This window comes from Terrapene carolina, unplaced genomic scaffold (genome assembly GCF_002925995.2).
Source record: "Terrapene carolina triunguis isolate 2854851 unplaced genomic scaffold, T_m_triunguis-2.0 Scaffold30, whole genome shotgun sequence".
Taxonomy (NCBI): Eukaryota; Metazoa; Chordata; order Testudines; family Emydidae; genus Terrapene; species Terrapene triunguis.
This window is the reverse complement of record NW_020664381.1, coordinates 9,578,727-9,598,098: the sequence shown is the minus strand read 5'-3', so window position 1 is coordinate 9,598,098 and position 19,372 is coordinate 9,578,727. Positions and strand designations below refer to the sequence as shown.

General features: G+C 40.3%; 1 protein-coding gene across 1 annotated transcript in view; it reads right to left on the bottom strand.

Moving 5' to 3' along the window:
* Positions 1 to 1,565: 1,565 nt before the first annotated feature.
* The window catches only part of LOC112104509 (T-lymphoma invasion and metastasis-inducing protein 1), a 233,305-nt gene continuing 215,498 nt past the window's right edge, over positions 1,566 to 19,372 (bottom strand). The window contains exons 20-28 of the mRNA XM_029911499.1: positions 17,385 to 17,493; positions 15,152 to 15,331; positions 14,907 to 15,025; positions 13,187 to 13,295; positions 11,285 to 11,343; positions 6,864 to 6,966; positions 5,951 to 6,038; positions 4,878 to 5,050; positions 1,566 to 3,064 (exon numbers count right to left, since the gene is read on the bottom strand). Of these exons, the coding sequence (XP_029767359.1) occupies positions 2,580 to 3,064; positions 4,878 to 5,050; positions 5,951 to 6,038; positions 6,864 to 6,966; positions 11,285 to 11,343; positions 13,187 to 13,295; positions 14,907 to 15,025; positions 15,152 to 15,331; positions 17,385 to 17,493 (1,425 nt within the window). The 3' untranslated portion in view covers positions 1,566 to 2,579. The remainder of the gene's footprint in view (positions 3,065 to 4,877; positions 5,051 to 5,950; positions 6,039 to 6,863; positions 6,967 to 11,284; positions 11,344 to 13,186; positions 13,296 to 14,906; positions 15,026 to 15,151; positions 15,332 to 17,384; positions 17,494 to 19,372) is intronic.

Below are 19,372 nucleotides of genomic sequence, written 5' to 3'. Positions count from 1 at the left end.
GGGGGAAGTTAACTAATCAAAAGACCCTTTGAATTTGGCTTCAGCAGGAATTTCATACCAGGAAAGGTTTTTCCTCTTTGTTCTAATTTACAACTGTACTAACCCATCAAATTGGGCGTAAGTGTGCTGGTCATCTGCACAAGCTTTGTGCTGGTCATCTGCACAGGGGTGAATTCCACCTCAGTGCGGGGTGTGGAAGGGAGCTGTTGTCCAAATCATCATCTAACCAACTACCCCCTTCTTTAGGCAAAGAAAAACTGTTTGTGAAATTGAACCAGGATCTTCATAAATTGAGCACATACACCTTTGTAAGGAGCAAAGTTGGAGGATATACTATAATGGGCTTGGATGTTTATCAGCATGACACTAAACCTCAATTTCACTGTACCCATCAATTGTTGAAAAAAAGATTTCCATCAACAATTGAAGTTTACAGCTAGGCAGTGAGTGCTGCTTGAACTTAGAGTGTGATTTAAGGTTAGTACTTTATATATTTTATGTTTTAATGTCTATAAAATAACTGATTCTTAAATAATTGTTGTGCAACTCTCCTCCCCCATAAGTTCCCACAACTGAAAATTTAAATAATTTTTTTTAAAAATAACAGATTAGAAAAATCTAAAAACTTTTGCCAAGCCAAACCGTTACAGGTCGCTGGAGTAGTATTAAGCAGCCCTGAACAGCTGAAATCCATTTATTGGATTTTGGTTACAGTTTGCTCTTTTTGATCACGGCAGAAGCGACAGAGATGTCCTCGGTGCATTCACACCCCACCCCACCCTTCACCACCACCACACTATTCAGATGTTTTCAGTATTTTATTGTTTGACAGGCATTTACAACGTTCCATTCATAGACCTAAAAACATAAAAATAGACCTTCTTTCAGCTTATAAAAGAAATATACAAGAACCTTTGACATAGACATGTCATGACATTATGTACAAGAACAATGGCACCCTCCCAAGCACCAGACTTTCCAGTCTTTCCCAACTGACTGTATTCCAGTAGGACAACTACAACCTGTGCTTTTCTACTAAATTGGGACACAATGGACTTTAGATGATATAGAACAATGAAGTGATGATAAAAGGGTATAGAAATCGTTCTAAAGCTTTTAGGAAAAGAAAAATCAGAAGATAGCAAAAGCAGATACAAGAAAACATTCAAAAGACTAAGTATAGTGCACTGGTAACCAGCTGGTGGCGGGGGAAGGGGTGGGGAAGGAATGCTGGCTGGGACACAAGACATTTGATGTTTTGGGGGGGAACAATTTGTTATGTTTCAAAATATAGTCACAGCTGATCTTATAAAATATAGTCCTAAAGCTATTTATAAAATACCAGGTTTCAAAGTATCCACTAATGTGTCAAACATCAATAGATACAAAGAAAATGTCATTATCTTCCTCTTTTGTAGGTGGAAAGTGAAATGGGAAAGCTATATAAATCTAAAAAAATTAAAAGTGCTATATTTTCTCTTTTTTTATATTTGGAAGTCTACTTTAAAAACACTAGATTTTTTACCCTGTTTTAGATACTTAAATAAAAAGGTCTGAGAGGTTTGCTTATTTAGAACTTTGTTCATAGTGTATTGCAGTGGAAAAAGCCTTTACAAAGGAATTTATATATACACTAGTTTCATCCACACTAAGAGTTGGATGAGGTCAGTTTTTTGGCCATAAATTCCCCCCCTCCCCTAAACCCAAATGGTGTCAGTCATAATGGACCAAATTCATCCCTGATATGACTCCACTGAAGTCGTGGATTAATTTAGCCCTCTTTGTAATTCAGTCACATTATTTGTAACATAACTGAATTCCAGTTATCCCTAAGCAGGAGTTTCCAGTTGATATTTTAATATAATATAAAAACTAGCCTACTGAACCCTCTGCAAAAAGGCTAGCCTCATATCCTAAGTAACACTAACATTCTTACCCATTTGTGCCTCTGCATCTCAGGTAAAAAGTACAAAAAAAAATTTCAAGTGTTAAATTTGGATCTCTTTCAAGAGTTTGGCAACTTTATAAAATTTTACGTAAAATTAGAGCTTCCAACACTGAAAATAAATTAGACCAGACACACCAAGAGAACGCAGCACAACATAAATCCCAAACCTTTCCTCACACACTCCTAAAATACATGTATAGTCTTTTAAGAGGGAAAAGATTAAGAACACCGCAGCTGTACATATTAGAAAGGCAGTTTCCTCATTAAGGAGATGAGCCTCTGATTGACATATCACAGATACAAAAACCTCTTTGTTCATTGTGCTATCACTTAAGTTGCACATACGTAAGATGCCGACAGTAACTTGTTCTCCAGTGATATTATGTATCCCATTTTAGAATAAATAAAAGTTTAAAAGCCCTTAGTAATATACAGATAGGACTCCAGCTTATTTCAAATTTTACACTCCCCGCCCACCTTTTAAAGTTCCTAAAATGTGGCTGCACAGTTTCAGAGCAGTTCAGCTGCCAAAACTGTGTGTGCAAGCTAAGGGATCATGCTCCACAGCATGTATTGGGGGAGGGAAGAGAGGAGATATCTACACAGACCATCTAGTGAGAAAGTGATAGGTTTAGAGCTCAGTGTTCAGTTTTCTGCTAGGTACAAAGTCTTCACGCCTAACCCAGATGACTTCTTCACTATTACTTTCCACCCCGCCATTGATCCCAGAGAGTGCAGCTTGCTTCTTCAACTGAGTCATTCTGGCAGCATGCGTGCCCATTGCATGCCGTGCTTTCTCTGCCCGACGTGACTGGCTGCTTGTAATGGAAGCAGCCTGCAACTGCTCCTGAAGTTCTCGGTCAACTGTGGTGCTTTTCGTAGACTCACAGTACTCATCGTCATCGCTCAGGATGTCCGTTTCTTTGATGTCCTCCTGCTCCTCATACTGAGCAAGGTCAAACTGTTCCTCTACCCAGCGGTCAGTGTCCCCACTGGCTGTGGGCTGCCGGGACTCTTTTTCAGGGCTGCTTTCGAAGACAGCATCCGAGTCAATGGTAAACCTGTTTCGGGCCAGCCGCCGCCTCCTCCTCCCAAGAGACTTGCTTGGGGCAGACACTGCACACACACAAAAGATAAAATCCCACATGCTTTACACAAGGTAAAAATGTATCTAAAAAACTAGTCTTCCAACTGCCCTTTCCTAACATCCCTTGGCACCAGCTATCAGGATTTCCCAGCACGACCTACTCCTCCCTATCAATATGCATGCATAAGTTATGCTTTACTTAGCTTCTCATGGAAACAGGTATTTTTTTGCCATCTGTAAAAAGTTTCTGCTTCTTAGATCCACAAATTGAGATAATGGGCCACAATTACTGTTCCTCCTAAGTGGGTGGCAGGCAGGCAGCCAGCATGAAAAAGCGTGAGTAGAGCTAAGCTTCTCATCAGCCATGCCCTGCTGTTAACAGACTGCAATAACCCAGCTTGTCCCAAAACTGACAAGGAAATATTGTGGTGCCTCCACAGGAATGATGTAGAATCATTCCAAGCAGTTAGACGGAGCTGGGAGACACTGGAGTTGCTGCCTACTCTTTATGTAGGTGCAAGTGCCCCATCGTTGCTGGGTTATTTTCTGGCTTTTGCTTTCATAAATTCCATCTTCAGCATCAGACCTGTCTGCTAGTTTTGTGACTGGTTCAGATAGCATTTTGGCATCTTCCATGTTGAAATATCTTCATATGAGGCTCGTCAGACAAAGCAAAGGATGAATTCTCCAGCTGAAGGATCTGCAGAAATTTCAGTGTTCTGTGCACACAATAGCTCCACTGTAGGCTGTTGAGATTCAGAGGTGGTTGTTTGTCCCCTCACTGACGGCACCTTCAGAACACATCTATTAAACGCATTCCTCTTTGGGAAAAGAATCATTATCCTGAGCCCGAAAATGCAAGTAAATCAGCTCAGCATTTAGGGTTAAAAAATTTACAAGTAAGGGCCCAGCTAGGCTGGGGTGGGGCACGCAGGGGGTTTACCCCCACTGCATCCACCATGCAAATGACTAGACAAACCCACCTAAAAGAAGATTCTGACATTTCAAGCATATGGAGCCTCATGGGATGATTGAAGCACTGTGGTACAAATTAGATACCTTTTGGGCTGCCTTTGAATCTTAAATGTGTGAAAACCTTCCCTAGCCTCTGTGAGAGGCCATGCTGTGAATGTTATTGGTGTGGCTTGCTTGTTACAGAGGAGGAACAGAAAGCCTGGTTATCTGGATCTAATGAGCAGAAAAAGTATATTTAGAAGCAAGTTTCTTCCCTTCTTCATTTAGTGGTTGCCAAACACTAAACTGCTTTTCCCTGTGATTTTTTTTTAAAGTGTGTTTTGCCTGAAGTCAACTGAAAATGAAGTCCACATTTTAAGACAGACCATTTAATCCAGTGCACTTCTGAGATCTGATGAGGACAAACAAATGCCCACTCCCAATAGAGGTGAAAAAGGAGAAATGGAGGATACATGAAGCAGAACTAATTTCAAACCCTGCTGAAGATTTGAGGTGATAAGCTAGAGACACTTTCGGAGCTGGTTTTGTTTTAAACCACTACTGGTCATCTGTAGAAATCCTGTACATAGTTTTGCTGCAAAGCTTTATTCAACTGCAACTCATTTGGCAGATTAAAACGTACAGTTGATTGAAACTGAAAGGAGTCCCATTTGGGCCTCCTACACCAGAAGGATCATTGCTCTGATGTTGAACCTTGAGTGAAGAGTGGTATAAATGGAGGCACTTGTTAAGGCTCTTATAGGGATGTGAAGGCAGGTCAGATGCAACACTAACCCTGATCTATTGGTAATAAATATTATAACTCCGATGTGACCTACAGTGGTGCTGGGATCAGTGGGATCTTGAAAGTCTGCATCCCTACAGTACCTGCCCTGTTCATTGCTGGCCTTGCACCTTTTAGAGCACACAGTCTTTTCCCTCCAAAAGGAACATATTGTTGGGATGAAGGCAGACTTTCAGTTTTAAGAAGCTGCCTTCTGTGCTTATCACGTAGAATGGAGTGCACAGCCTTCAGAAAATCCTTTCTGTGGTCTGGGGAACTGAAAACAGGAAAAAACAAAAAGTTAGGGCACAAGCTCACAAGAGATCCATAATTCCTGCAAGTATGTGACAGAGCAAGATAAATCAACACCAGTACTGAAGGAAAACGTGAATTGCTCTGCCTGCCTTTCCCTGTCATTCAAACAAAGTTTTCAAATCAAAGTTTATAATATACATCTTGCATTGTTAAATCTGTGCAAGTTTAAACCCATGTCCAAGGAAACAAGCATCCTGCATTACGGAAGTACTGTCTACCTCTCTCTTCTTCCTTTTCCTCTGATGCCAGCTACTCACTTATTTGGCAAACCTATTGTAGCTAATGTAATCTCTCATATTGTGTGCTTGCATTGGACAGACTGAGCAGAAATCATGCAAATCTCATCTAGACAGCAGGTTGAACTATTTTTAATATCAGCCCAGCAGGGACTTCTATCAATTTTAAAAAAACAAAAATGGTAAAACAAAATTCTGAAGTAAGGGTTAACCCTTTTAAATATACAGATTTGATAGACAATATCATTTTAGCATGGCACTGTACTTTGTTTGAAGCCCCTTAACAGTGGGAGTCAGGCCTTGCCAGCATGGAAAGCACTGACCAAACTGGACACTTCAGCAGCTGCCTGGCGTTCTGACAAATGCTCAGTGACAGTGCATGCAGCCTTAAAAACAAATTTGCATATAGAATTCAATAGCTGGGGGCAATTTGCAAGAGAAAAAAATTAATATTCCTGTAAAGCTTCAGTATTGGTTAAATATGGCTTTGTTCTGTTTAATGAGAATCCTTCGCCAGTAGAGCTAGAAAAAGTTGTAAACCTCTTGTGCTATCATCATGTATTTCTTTTAAGAACAACGAGCATCTAGAAATCCAGCAACAATAGAACACATGGAAGCACGCTCACCTACAGCAGAGGTGGAATGTTCTCTCTGGTCTGCCTTCGGACTCAGATTTAACATGAACAATCTCGCACACAGAATTGGTCTCTGCATCTAGAGAGATATGGAGAACATTTTGTACCACGTTATACTACTGAATTATATACGGGGTCACATCATGTTGTAATTTCAACTAGAATTGAGAAGTACTCTCTAACCATGAGAAACAGTTTTATTAAATTTAAAAGGTATCCTAGAACATAAGTTGATCACAAACCCTAGCAGAAGGGCACTTGGTTATGACTCCTACACTTGGTCACACACAGTTACATACCCGACAATAAAAATTAAACCATTAAGGTCAAAGACTTTTCATAACCCTCCACAATGTAAAGATTTTTAAAATTCCCAAGACAACTATTATACACCTAGTTTTGTTAAGTCTGAACTTATTTATCATCTTCACAGTGTACGTAGTTCTGCACCTGCATCGTCTTCCACACAGGCTTTATTGAAGCAAACAGACCCCCCTGAAGTGTATACAACTAGTCATAAGGATTTTCTCTGGTAGCAACAGCAAAGTGGTTACATGGCCTTTGGCCAGAGTGAGTGTTTGTGTTATTTGAAACAAAAAGTATTGTCCACAAAAAAAACTCAAACTTTGAAAACCAAAACTCATTTTTTCTTGGAGAGTTTTCCAATTTTCAAGTACAGCTTTTGCGTTCTCTAATCTTACAACCCACTAGAAGGCAGAAGAGGAGAGAAACAAAATGGGAGGTGGAGAAACACAAAGTCAGTTTTAGAACTTTGTTTGTTATATAAATCAACCACCACACACACACACACACACCCACCCCCAACTCCCATAAAGAGCATATGTTGGATAGTAAGCAATGAGATGGGCATTTTAACAGACTTATGAATACATTTCAACATTACCTGCACTTGCCAGTGCGCGAACCTGCAGAGCTTCTAAGGGAATCATGTGACGAAAACGGAATGGGTCCCAGTCTTCATAAATTGAAGCCCTATGTGATCCTCCCTGGATCAAAAAATAGTCAGGAAAGTTTACATTAGGAATTCAGAGGCTTGGTATTTTTTGGTGATAGGAACCATAGAAATGCCTATGAAGAAGTTTCATGAATATTAGGTCACGGGAAGGAAGTATAGACAAAGTGTCACCATGCCACAATGATCAGTTCTCAACACCTCAAAAAAGCACTTAACAGTAATGTTACAAGAGAGCTGGACTTGACATAACCGCAGCCATTTTGTGTACTCAGCCCACCATTACCTGAAAGCAAGACCACCATGTAGTCAGGAATAATTTGATGTTTGCCTAAGCAAACAAAACAGCTGCTTTAATAAAAAAAATAAATTCATAAAAAAATATAAATAGCTAACCTTGGATCTGGGTGTCTATGACCATAAGTTTCTTGCTAGAAGTTACTTTGCTAATAAGTAAAGTTAAAAGTTTTTTGCGAAGGCTAAAAAATTGTTAACCCATTGGGGGTTACTATAAGTCGTGTGCTTTGTTTTAAGCAACCTCTACAAAAATTAGTTAAAATGTGCAATTTAAAGAGAAAAAAAAATGTCAACGAGCTAAACGACTGACATCCAACTCCCCAGTGGCTAAAAGGAAGGCTGACCACTTAACACCATCTCAAACTTTAGAGTACCCCAGATACAGTTACCCAGACTATTGCTCTTTTAAATGTGTGCTTTAGACTCGAACAAAACATTTTAAATAAAAGCAATCTCGTGTACCAATCATTTATCAGAGGTGTTGTGTCCCCATTCATTAATTTTCTAAAACTATCTAAAAAAAGTTTGTGTTATTTGAACCCATAGTTTTGGGTTCAAATATCCTCAGGTAACACTACCTGGAGGTAGTTTGCTATTTCTTGGCTCATGGATAGCAATTAAGCACATTGTACAAGTCAAAGATGATCATTCTGCACAAAATAGGCCTGCCCACTCTATCCTCCTTCCAAAAATTCTTGTACACTCAAAAAACCTCACACCAACATTGTGTCTACACTATGTCAGTTGGGAACCAGCATTAATAACCACTGCTACTGGCCCCAAAACACTGCACTATGGCCTTAGTGCAGCAATGTGCTTAAAGTTATGCAAATGCAATCCCACTGATTCCAAATAAGACTCATTTGAATGTTTAGCTAGATTGAGGTCTATGTAACTGCAAGCAACCAACATTTACTCAGTGGTGGTGATGTGTGCACAAACCAAAGTCCAGAATTGAAGACCACGTTTTACATTCGATAACCATTACAGTGACTGATGAAGGCCATACAGAAGAAAGACATCACATTTAACATGGTGCATGATTTCAGAAGGGGTAAAGTTTAGAGATGTCAAATATGCCTTGAATACATTAGTCACAAAGCTCCCTCTGCCCTTTAATCAAGGAAACACCCTATCTCAGCAAGGATACAGAACTGGGTTACAAGATGCACACTGGTCACCCTGCCTGTTTGCTCAGAGTAGGCAGCCAACAATCCATATTTTAGAAACGTTAGCTAAAGAATCTTATCACTCCAAAAATAAGAAATGCGATGTTTAAATGAGAATTATTGTCAGTCCTTACTAGGCAAGAGTCTCAATGACGTAGGGATGGAATCTCTCTCTCTCCTTGTAGCTATGAACACCGACACAAGTATACAGTACTGTGTTTATGCACTTCGAGTTTTTAGTTAGTATCACATGCCATAGAGAAGTTACTCATGAATGAACATCAGATATCCAACCACCATCATACCCCATAAGCATCTTTTATTTAAACCACCCTCTTTCACATTACCAGGACCCTTGCTAGTTTAGAGCTGTATGAAGCCCACCTCCCCCCACATTTAATCAAAAAGCATCACATTGCATATTTATAAGATTTCACAGCACTAGTGTCATAGGCATGCCTGGCCTTGTCACTATTATGGGCACTTTAATAAAGGCAATAATGGCATTTTGTTGTTGTTACTTTTATTAAGCTTTAACGTGCAGCACAAACATAAAAAAAACAGTAAGGAGGCAGAACCAAATACACCTATGGCACTATGTAAGTTATACACTTCGCAAGTATAGCGTACGTATTTTCGACCTACTAGATAGCTGCATGGTGAAATAGGTTATTAGCCTGTCTATATTAGTTATAGAATTGATGATTTTTACTGCTCCCATCCCCAAAAGACGGTTCATGTTTCTATAATAGCTATTCTTGGATTATGCGGCACAGCAAGTATTCCCTGCATAAGGATAATGGTTTCCAGAAATTTTGTTCATTTTGAAGATATTTTATCGTATTAATGTAACTATTACAATTTAAAATAAAGGCAGAACTGCCATCGCAACCAGGCGGCCATAAGACCACCCATAGCCACATATGAAAATGCTGCCCTACACACACACAGATTTTTAAAGATATATCTTTGGAGCAAACAGGGCTCCATTATTTTTACAGATATAAATAAAAATCTTTCAAGCCAAATTAGAAACTCTGCATTTAACTGTTTTATGACTCAGCTCTCTCTCTCTCTCGTTCCTTTAAGATAATGTCTCTTGTAGCCCCGAAGGATGCGAAGATATTGGATATAATCAAGGAATTTACTATGTCCACTAAATTTAAATAAATAAATAAATTAATGGAGAAATCCTATCTCCTAGAACTGGAAGGGACCTTGAAAGGTAATCGAGTCCAGCCCCCTGCCTTCACTAGCAGGACCAAGTACTGATTTTGCTCCAGATCCCTAAGTGGCCCCCTCAAGGATTGAACTCACAACCCTGGGTTTAGCAGACTAATGCTCAAACCACTGAGCTGTCCCTCATTACTTTGGAGGAACTATAAATGATTGTTGCATTCTGGAAATACAGGAGTTGTAGGTCACAAGGAGTACTCAAAGATATAAGCACCAAAATGGTATATAGCTTTGAAATATACAAAGAAAATTAAAAAGGGAGGGGTGAGAGTCCAATTAACATTTGGATAATACAGAAATACAGTCCTTGAGATGAATAAAATAGGAACCTTCCAGACAAAAAAAGGATTGAAGGAATTTGTTATACACCAACACCTTCTACTGGATATCAACAGAAGCTGCAGAGAAACAGAGCTGAAAGCAGTTTGGAAAGCATCCAACAGAATCAAGAGAGCAGCCACCCTCCAGCAACCCCTGAAACCAGGGTATAAAAGGGGGTCACCATGTGGCACTCCAGAGTTCACTGAAACCACAAAAGCAGCTGCAGAATCTAGGCGTGCTACTGACACTTGGCCCAGCCACATGGCAAACCCTCCTCTTTCCCAGGGTTACAAGGTTGAGAAAAAGCAGCGAGATTTCATTTCAGATATTTTGTTCTTTAAGATAAGTAACAAAGTTCCTTGGTAAGTCTACACTGTTTCTAGTGAGAAGTCCAAAAAACTGGATTTGGATTTTACAAAGTAGTGCCCTAAACAAAGGGGAAACATGCTTAGGACACTACTTTGGCCTAGAGAGTTTTAAACTATACCTTTAAGCAATTATTTCTAGTATTTTAAACTAGGCCATTTCATATCAAACATTAAAAACAGCAGGGACCACATTTCTAAGATTGCCTTAAGGCAAAGTGCAACTCTCTTCCTTGGGGAATTACTTCAAGTGTGGTAAGTGTATTAGAGATAAAGAACTGATAATGGAGAATAAGTGAATGCAATAAAAAAACATTGGATATTTGTATTGTTTGTTTTCTGGTATAACTGCTTGACCTCAATACTGTTCTATGACAATTGCTTGCATGCCCTCGAGTATTTGTTGAATCTACACTGGATTGAAGAACTGCTGATTACGTACTTCTGTGGTTCTTGGTAACCAGTCAACAAGTTTATAAAGGCAAGAACACCAACTGTCCTGATTTGAGAATTCTGTCCAAGGTAAGTGCTGTTCTGAAGAGAACCTACTGTTAAAAGTTAGTAAACTAGTGCTCCCTGGACTCAATAAGAAGGGATTATCCTAATTAAATTCTATCCCAATATTGGCTACACTCCCACTTATCAAATTGGCAAAGCTAGTTGTTAGATTATAGCTTTAAAATCTAACTGGCACCTCAAATTATTCATAAAATTGACCCCATTCACACTGACACAGGGCAAATACCTATTTGCAAAGGGAGAAAGGCAGTTATATGTTTAACCTGACTGGTGACTACCTGCTTGTAAAAATCTTTACAACCTACTAGCACAACGATGTAAAGAGATTAGCTAATCAATATTTGTACATGTAAACCATTATACAGTGGCTAAATACAATTAGAAAATCTTGGCCTTGCTCATTTTGGATCCCATAATACATAGTCAAATTAGCAACAAAACTTACAAGTTTCTTCTTCTGTTTGGAACCATCTTTATATACAAGGACAACAGCAGTTTTGAACACTAGAGAAAGATTAAAAAAAAACAAAAACAAACCCACAGTCAGTAATGGTCCCTGTACCCTTGTCTCCTGTAAAGCCCAAGCGTACACAGAAGTCAAACACACACCATTAATCATGACAAGATCATACACATTCCTGGTAAGCCTTTGTTTCAGTCAGGGGCCAAGAGGGGAAAAGAAGAAGAGGATAATTATAAAGACTCCATGTTCCTGTATTATTCTCTCCCCCCCCCCAGTAGAATTTACACAACAATTAATTTCTCAGGTGGCTTTGATGTTACAGAATTCATAAGTTAAGTGATCTTTAAATGGTTATTCACACAATGACATGTTTGCAAATTACAGGATTCTACCTAAAATAAAATGTTTTGTTGTGTGTTTTAAACCCATCTGGCTAAGCCCACTGAGTGGTTGGTGTATTATTAGTACTACAGTAGTGCCTAGGAGCCCCCTAGTCATGGATCAGGACCTCACTGAGCTAGGCACTGTTCAAAAACAGAACAACAACAACAACAAATAGTCCCTGCCTAGTTGCATGCAGGGAGTCATAGGGCTGACACTGCATTTAACAGACCAATGGCGTATTTGGACCATTGATGTCTGTGACAGTGGCCTATAAATAGGAGTCAATATACAGTTATAGCTGGAATGTTACATGCACATGTTATGGGAAAGTATGTTGGAATTTGGGTTTAAAGAATCAGGCAAAGGAATGAAATCGTAATTTCCACAGTGGCCCACAGAGCGACACCCTTCGTTTTAGAATTAAAATATTTGGATCTTGAGATTTTTATAAAGAGGATTTAAACTCTTTGCACAATAACTGAAAATGAATACAGATCCCCCAAATCATTGAACTGACGTCAATCATCACTTTCATCTTGGAGGCATGTTCTGTCATTTCCCGGACCACAGGACCAGTTTATACACAATTGAAAGAAAAATGGCTTGGGCAGCTCCTCACCAGCCACGACAGCAGGAACTAAAGTGGTTCCTTTGTCCTGCTGGTGTTGGGACATCCTCAGTGGGTCGCTAAAGGGTTTTTATTTAAAATGGCAATATTGAAAATTAGTAGCCACTGGCTTTCCAAGTGCTATCAGCAAATTGCTAGATCAAGACAGCCGCCTGGCTACATGAGGGAGTTCAAACAAAAACCACCCAAAAAAGCCAACAACCAAACACCCCTAGATCATTGATACCGAGACCTCAGTGGTTCAGGAGCCAAATTAGCAAATCAGCATCACCCAAAAGAGCCAGAGTAGTGTGAATTCATTGTTTATTTACTATTTATATACATATATTATTCTCACAGCAACAGGACTGACCAAGTATTCTACAATTGGTTAATAACATAGTAAAAGCATCCTGATTAGTAATTAAATCAGAGTTTTAATGTGCGATGCAAAGAGCCACAGGAGACATTACAGAGCCTCAGTCAAAGTATCACTGTCCTAGGTGTAACTCTAAAAGCAAGAAAGCGAAGTGCCATGAATTAGGCTATTGAAACACAAATACTAATCAGTCAAGGGTGGGAGAGGGTTGCTAACATGTAGCGGGAGGTTTTAGCTACTCACTTCCTATGGACTTTGGGCCACATTCTACTCAGTTACAGTAGTTGTTTGAATTGAATTTCTCTACATTTACATCACTAACAGAGCAGAATTTGGCCCTTTAAATTCAGGGGCAAATCATTGTGCATTTAATTTTCGAGTTCTAGATGATGTAGCAGGAACACTATTAGGTAACTGTCATTCTCTATGTACATTTCTCACAGGTCTTAGGTATCTCTGCTCAAGTAAAATCTGCAATTCTATTCGTGTTTGAAAGAATCACCAGAGTACATACCAAATGCTGCTAACTCAGGTTCCTTCTTCCATTTCCCCAATGATGCAGGAGGGTTAAGCCAGATCACTGTATTATGCAAAAGTAAGTCTCCCATGGAAAGGTCTGCAACCTGCCAATCACAAACATATGAAAATACAAAAGCACCAGTGTAAAGGGTTTTAACTGCCTTAGTAGATTTAGATGAATTTTACTCTAAAAAGCAGCAAACTTTTGGAGCAAGATTTTCCGTCAGGACTAGGCAGTTGCAATTTTGTGCAAACAGATTGTGCCAAATGCTAACTGCGTTCAATGCTAACTGATCATACATGCAATCAAATCCCTAATTTTTGTGCACAAGTTAGGTAAAGCCTAGCGTTGAAAGTCTGGCCATTCAAAATCTGTAAGAAGGTTTAATTTCATAATGAAGAAGCCAAAAATTTCTGTGAACTCTTATAGTATTTGTCCATCTCTCCCTGTTTCAGTTTCTCTTTATGTTGTTTTACATTTAATGTGCTCAAAGAATTGAACATTTCTACTAGCTGAAGCCAGCCACAGTGCTTCTGGTACACAACTTTGCCTCCTGTACACAGCTCTGCGAAGAAATATTAATCGAACCTGCAAGTTCTACGTATTTCCTGAGCAAAGACTAATAACGGTGCTAACCTTTGTGGGCAGATATACAATAAAGTTGTCAAGACAACTAGATTTTTCACTTTGATCTCCAGAGGCAACAAGTCAGTTTCATTAAGACTCACCCTTTCCCACATCTAAAAGCTGTTTTCCACCTTTTCCCCGTGAACACACAAATTGAGAATTCAGCACTTGTGAGAAGCGCTAAGTTGACATCTCTGGAAAGTTAAGTCCTCCATTTAGCCACAGAACAGAGTAGAACATGGGTAACAGCAGTGCCTGCTTCCCCACACTGTCCCCCTGCCCTGAACTGGTGGGACCTCTAGGCCAACCCAGTCTCACTTGTGTTTAAAGTGTCAGTAAGTTACTAGCACACAAGACTGCTCTTCAATCCAGGGTTATAGCACTTCCACTCAGTCCTGCCTACCAGACCCAACTCTGGTCTCCACATACCTCTTGGTAGTCTCAATACCAATTGTCCAACCCTGCTTGCACCTGCAGCCTTCACAGTGCTGCTACCCTCAGGACTACCCTCCTCCATGAGCACACCTGCCTCTCCTGCTTGACCTCCACTGCCTCCAAGTAGCTGCTGAAGCTCACCCCTTCCATCCCAGCCCCACTTTCTTATCTCAAGACTCTCCTCACCATTCCCGCAGGCTGCTGCTCTAGTCCCCCTTCTCCTCTGCTTTGTTGAATCCCCATCTCATACCTTAGTCTCACCAACCTTCCATTGTGAGGTTCCACCTTGAAAGAGTTCAAAAGAAGTGGTCTACATTTTCAATAGTAACTAGCAATTTTGAGATGCCCAATTTGAAATGGGCCTTATTTTCACAGGGTAAGCATTCAGCACTCTCTGGAAATCATGCCCCTTTAAGGAGTCTTGAGATGAGCACTCAAAATCACCGGTCACTGCTGAAAGATTGCTTCTATGTATTGGTCTCCAAGACTATACCATACCTTTAAGAAGAACTTTTAGCATATTGTGCTAGACACAATGCAGAAAAAGGAATTTGTAATGGTAGCTGTAACAATACGCAGTAATTCATACCAGAAGAAAGAGACTCCTGAATAACAGACTTGTAATAAAGAAAGCCAAGAATAAAATCCTTACCTCTTTTTTTTCCCCGGTCTGTTCTGCTATGAGCTGATCAAACACTGCACCATACTCTTCATGTATTTTCTGCATTTCATTAATATGGCTGGCAACTTTGTTCATTGTTTTTATGGCCACTAGAGGAAAAAGCAAGTGGAAATTAACTAGTTACGTAGTTGCTTCATGGAAAGAGTGAGGGGAAAGAAACGTGCCCCACCCCCCAGTTTAGCAGGTAAACACGGTTCCATAGTTCAGCACCTTACCATCAAGGTGATAGTGTTCTTCACTGTCTGCATCAGTCAGAGCGAAGAGTTCCCTCAGCAGGAGAGGATACTTTAGTATCCGCTGGATAGGTTTGATAAGGTAAGACTCCAGTGTTGAGGAGTGTTGCCGTCTAGGATTCTGAGCATCCAAAAATGCCTTAAAAGCAGTGTCCGTCTTAGCTAGAAGTTAAAATTAAAATTTGTTTTTAATTAGCCCAAAGATCTGCCAGTATGAAGTAACTTTTTAGAGGGTGAAATTCACTTGCCTAGAATAAGCGTGGTTTGTGGAGAAATACACATTTTGATCAAGTATACAATACCATGTTTTATACACTTCAGGTTTTTAGTTAGTATCAAATGCCATAGAGAAGTAACTCATGATTGAACATCATACCAAGATAAGCATCTTTTATTTAACCATCCTTTGTCACATTATTTCTAGTACCGTAGAGCGGTATGAAGCCCACCAACCCTCCTCCCTCCCACTAGTTTAATCAAAAAGTGTCACTGCTATTTATAAGAATCCACAGCAGTAGTGTCATAGGTATGTCTGGTCTTGTTAATATTACGTGCATCTTTAATGGCATTTTGTTGTTACTTTTCAGCCTTAAAGTACAGCACAAACAACAAACATCAAAAAATTTGTAAGGAGGTGGAACAGAATACACCGATGGAACTATATAAATTATACACGTGCATAATACCTGCGATATATTTCAGACATACTAGATAGAGGCATGGTGCAGTAAGTGGTTAGCCTGCCTATAAATAGAGCAGTGATGATTTTTCTACTGCTCCCAACCCCAGAGATTGTTCAAGAATGGATACTATAAAAATGTGAGTATGTTGTACAGGAAGTATTCCCTCCATAAGGATAACTGTTTCCAGGAGAAGTTGGGCATTTAGTAGACAGTTATATCAATACAATAAAGTTATTACAATTTAAAATAAAAAAGGCACTGCCACTGCAACCAGAAGGCCATAGGACCACCCAAAACTGCATATGAAAATGCTGTCATACATATACATTCTACCAGACTTTTAAAGATTTATCTTTGGAGCAAGCAGGACTCCAAATCTGAGTCTACAATTCAACAGATACAAGGATTTTAAAAGGCTTACCAGCCAAAGATACCCAGCCTATGTCCTTAATAAGGTCAACCTAGATGCTGCCAGGAGAGAGCATAAAAGTGGCTGGCAACAAATCATTTATTCATGTATTCAGGGGGATTGCCAGCATGTGTCTGCATGGTAAATAGAGTTTACAATAAAAAAAAAAAAAAATCAGAAGTCTTCTGGCTTATTTATCTGACATCAAGTGTTCCTTGAAAAATCAGAGCATATTTTTTCTAATTATGTTGCTCCTGCAACTGGAACTGCTAGTCTACCCACCATCCAAGATAAAATATATATATATATAATTATATGAAGCTTTGCTGAATCCACTACTAGATTAACTCTTTCAAGGTGAAAGTCACTCCCGCAGAGCAGCCACATTGAAACCCAGCTCCACAGGCACTTTGGGCACAGCAGCTCTTCAGCGTAGTATGGAGCTGGAGATCTTTTGCAGCACCTCATGGAAGAGGGAGGAAAAAGGGCCACACAAGCTGACCCAGATCAGAATAGTGGCAGCAGAGGAAGCAACAAGAAGATTTTCCTTGTCCTCCACTCCCTTCTTGGAGGCTCCCTGCCGAGTTTCTTTGGGTTTTAACATAGGACATTAGCCGGACTTCTGTAGTACATGGCCCTTAATTCCTATGGGTATCACAAGCTTCACTCCAAGTGCAAAGGCACACTTATTCGACCTGCCTTCTCCAACACACAACCCTCAAACACTCGCTCTATCCTGCATGCACAATTCTCCCTGGGGGAGAGGGTGAACACACAAACTATGCATGACAGATGTTAGTCACATTGCTTAAATGTGCTACTGGAAGGGGCTCAGATGCTACGGTGGTAAGGGTGTTATAAAAAACACGTTAGTATTAGTGTAGATAAAGTTGTGTGTGAGCCCTCTGCACTGGGATAGCCTTTACTGTCATAATGTTAACAGGATTCTCAGTTGGCATTTTGGCACATGCATTGGTGGTCAATTTTTCTGCTTTGTCAGACTGACAACACCTGACCATTCTGCAGCCTTTGCACTGTCAGCCACATCCTACATTGTGCAAGGGCAGTTTTCCACATCAAAAGAGTGTTTGGAAAAAATACATATAAAGCATGCAGATCTTACCTTTTACTAATACTTTTGGAACTTTAGTGTGGCTGGCACAGAAGGCACTGTACAGCTTGAAACGGTCAGCATAGTAAAGAAAGGATCCACCCAAGGAAAACAACACTTTCTAGGATTTAAAAACAAAACAAAAACACCACAATCATTAAATTTCCTTTTGACAAAGCTATTGAAATCAGACCACTTAGAAAGAATAAGATCTTCTGTGCCATGTTTTATGGCTATCACACATGATTACAATGTCCCTGACCATCTACACTAGGTTCTCATCCTGCCCAGGAACATTCAGTAATCAGAAGATTAGGTGAGGGGGAATTCCTCACCACGTAGCCGGAGAAGAACAGAAGGTCAGAGATTCATGAATAAGAGACTCTTTTCTACCTGTTCTATATAATCTACTGTAGAACTGATGGTTTCTTGTTTAAATTGGTGTTGATCTAGAATGTGTCATATTGTATATATAATTTTAATGTGCAAATTTCTTTTTCATGGGCTTATTTGGAACCTAAATACTTCCATATGTTTAATGAGCAAAAACTAACTTCTGTAATCTGCTGTAGTTACTATACACCAACTATTAAATATATAGCTGAAAGTGATCAAATATTGTGTATACTGCAGTCTGTTCCCTCCACCCCCATCCTCAGACAGCTTTATTTTCAGAGCAGGGACTTGTCTTCTCCTCCCCAAATATTATTTGTATTACAGAAATGCTCAGAAACCCAACCAAGATCAGGGCCCGATTGTGCTATACAAACACGTAGTAAGGAAGTCCTGCCCCAAGAAAAAACTTAAAATCTAAATTGACAAGTATTAGGTCCATTCTACAACTAGGGAACCAGTGCAGAGAGAAGCTATGTACCTTGCTTAAGGTCACACAGGAAATATGTAGTAGAACTTAACTCTGATCTCCCAAGTGCCATTTTTTTCCCCCATTATTCACCCACAAAATCCTCCTTCTTGGGCCATATTTAGGCTTGGAAGGATTCGATTTTTAACGGTAAATGATGAACGTCAGTGTCAGTGTATATACAAATCAAATGAAAACATTTCCATCTATGAGAATTGAAATTTACAGATAGGCAAAGTCAGAAAAATTCTGCTTGAGAACTTAAGAGCGATTTAAGGCTAAAATTTTGAACGTATAATATTGACAGTTTTTTGAATATTAAGATCTGTCATTAAATAATTATTATCTGACCCTCCATAATTTACCCACAATTGTGGATGTTGAAATAAATTCAAAGTCTTTGGAAAAAACAAAAAGCTTAAACCCCATAATTCTGCACAACTGAAATTAGAAATAAAAGAAAAATTGAAAAAAACACTTAAATAGATATTATCCATCAAATTATATTAAAAAAAAAAAAAAAAAAAAAAAAAGTAAAATTCAGGCAAGCCTAGATATATTAGGGTGTTTATAGAGTGAGCTGGATTGGTTATTTCCCCCTTTGTCTGCAGAGTGTCAAGTGCAGGGGTGGGCAAACGACGGCCCGCAGGCCACATCCGGCCGGCAGGACCGTCCTGCCCAGCCCCCGAGCTCCTGGCCTCTCCCCTGCTGTCCCCCCTCCCCCACAGCCTCAGCTCGCTCACTCCACAGCCAGCACAATGCTCTGAGCGGCGGGGCTGTGAGCTCCTGGGGCCACGCAGCTGCAGAGCCTGGCCTGACCTGGTCTCTGTGCTGCGTGGCCCGGCTCCAGCCAGGCGGCACGGCTGTAGTGCCGCCAGCCACCGGTGCTCCAGGCAGCGCGGTAAGGGGGCAGGGGGGGTTGGATAGAGGGAAGGGGAGTTTGGGGAGGTGGTCAGGGCGGGGGTGTGGATGGTGGTTGGGGGGGGAAACAGGGGGTTGAATGGGGGCAGGGGTTCCGGGGGGGCAGTCAGGAACGAGGGGGCTTTGGATGGGGTGGCAGGGGTTCCGGGGGAAGTGAGGGGACAGGGAGCGGGGTGTGTGGGGATGGGGCAGGGGTCCCAGAGGGGCAGTCAGGGAA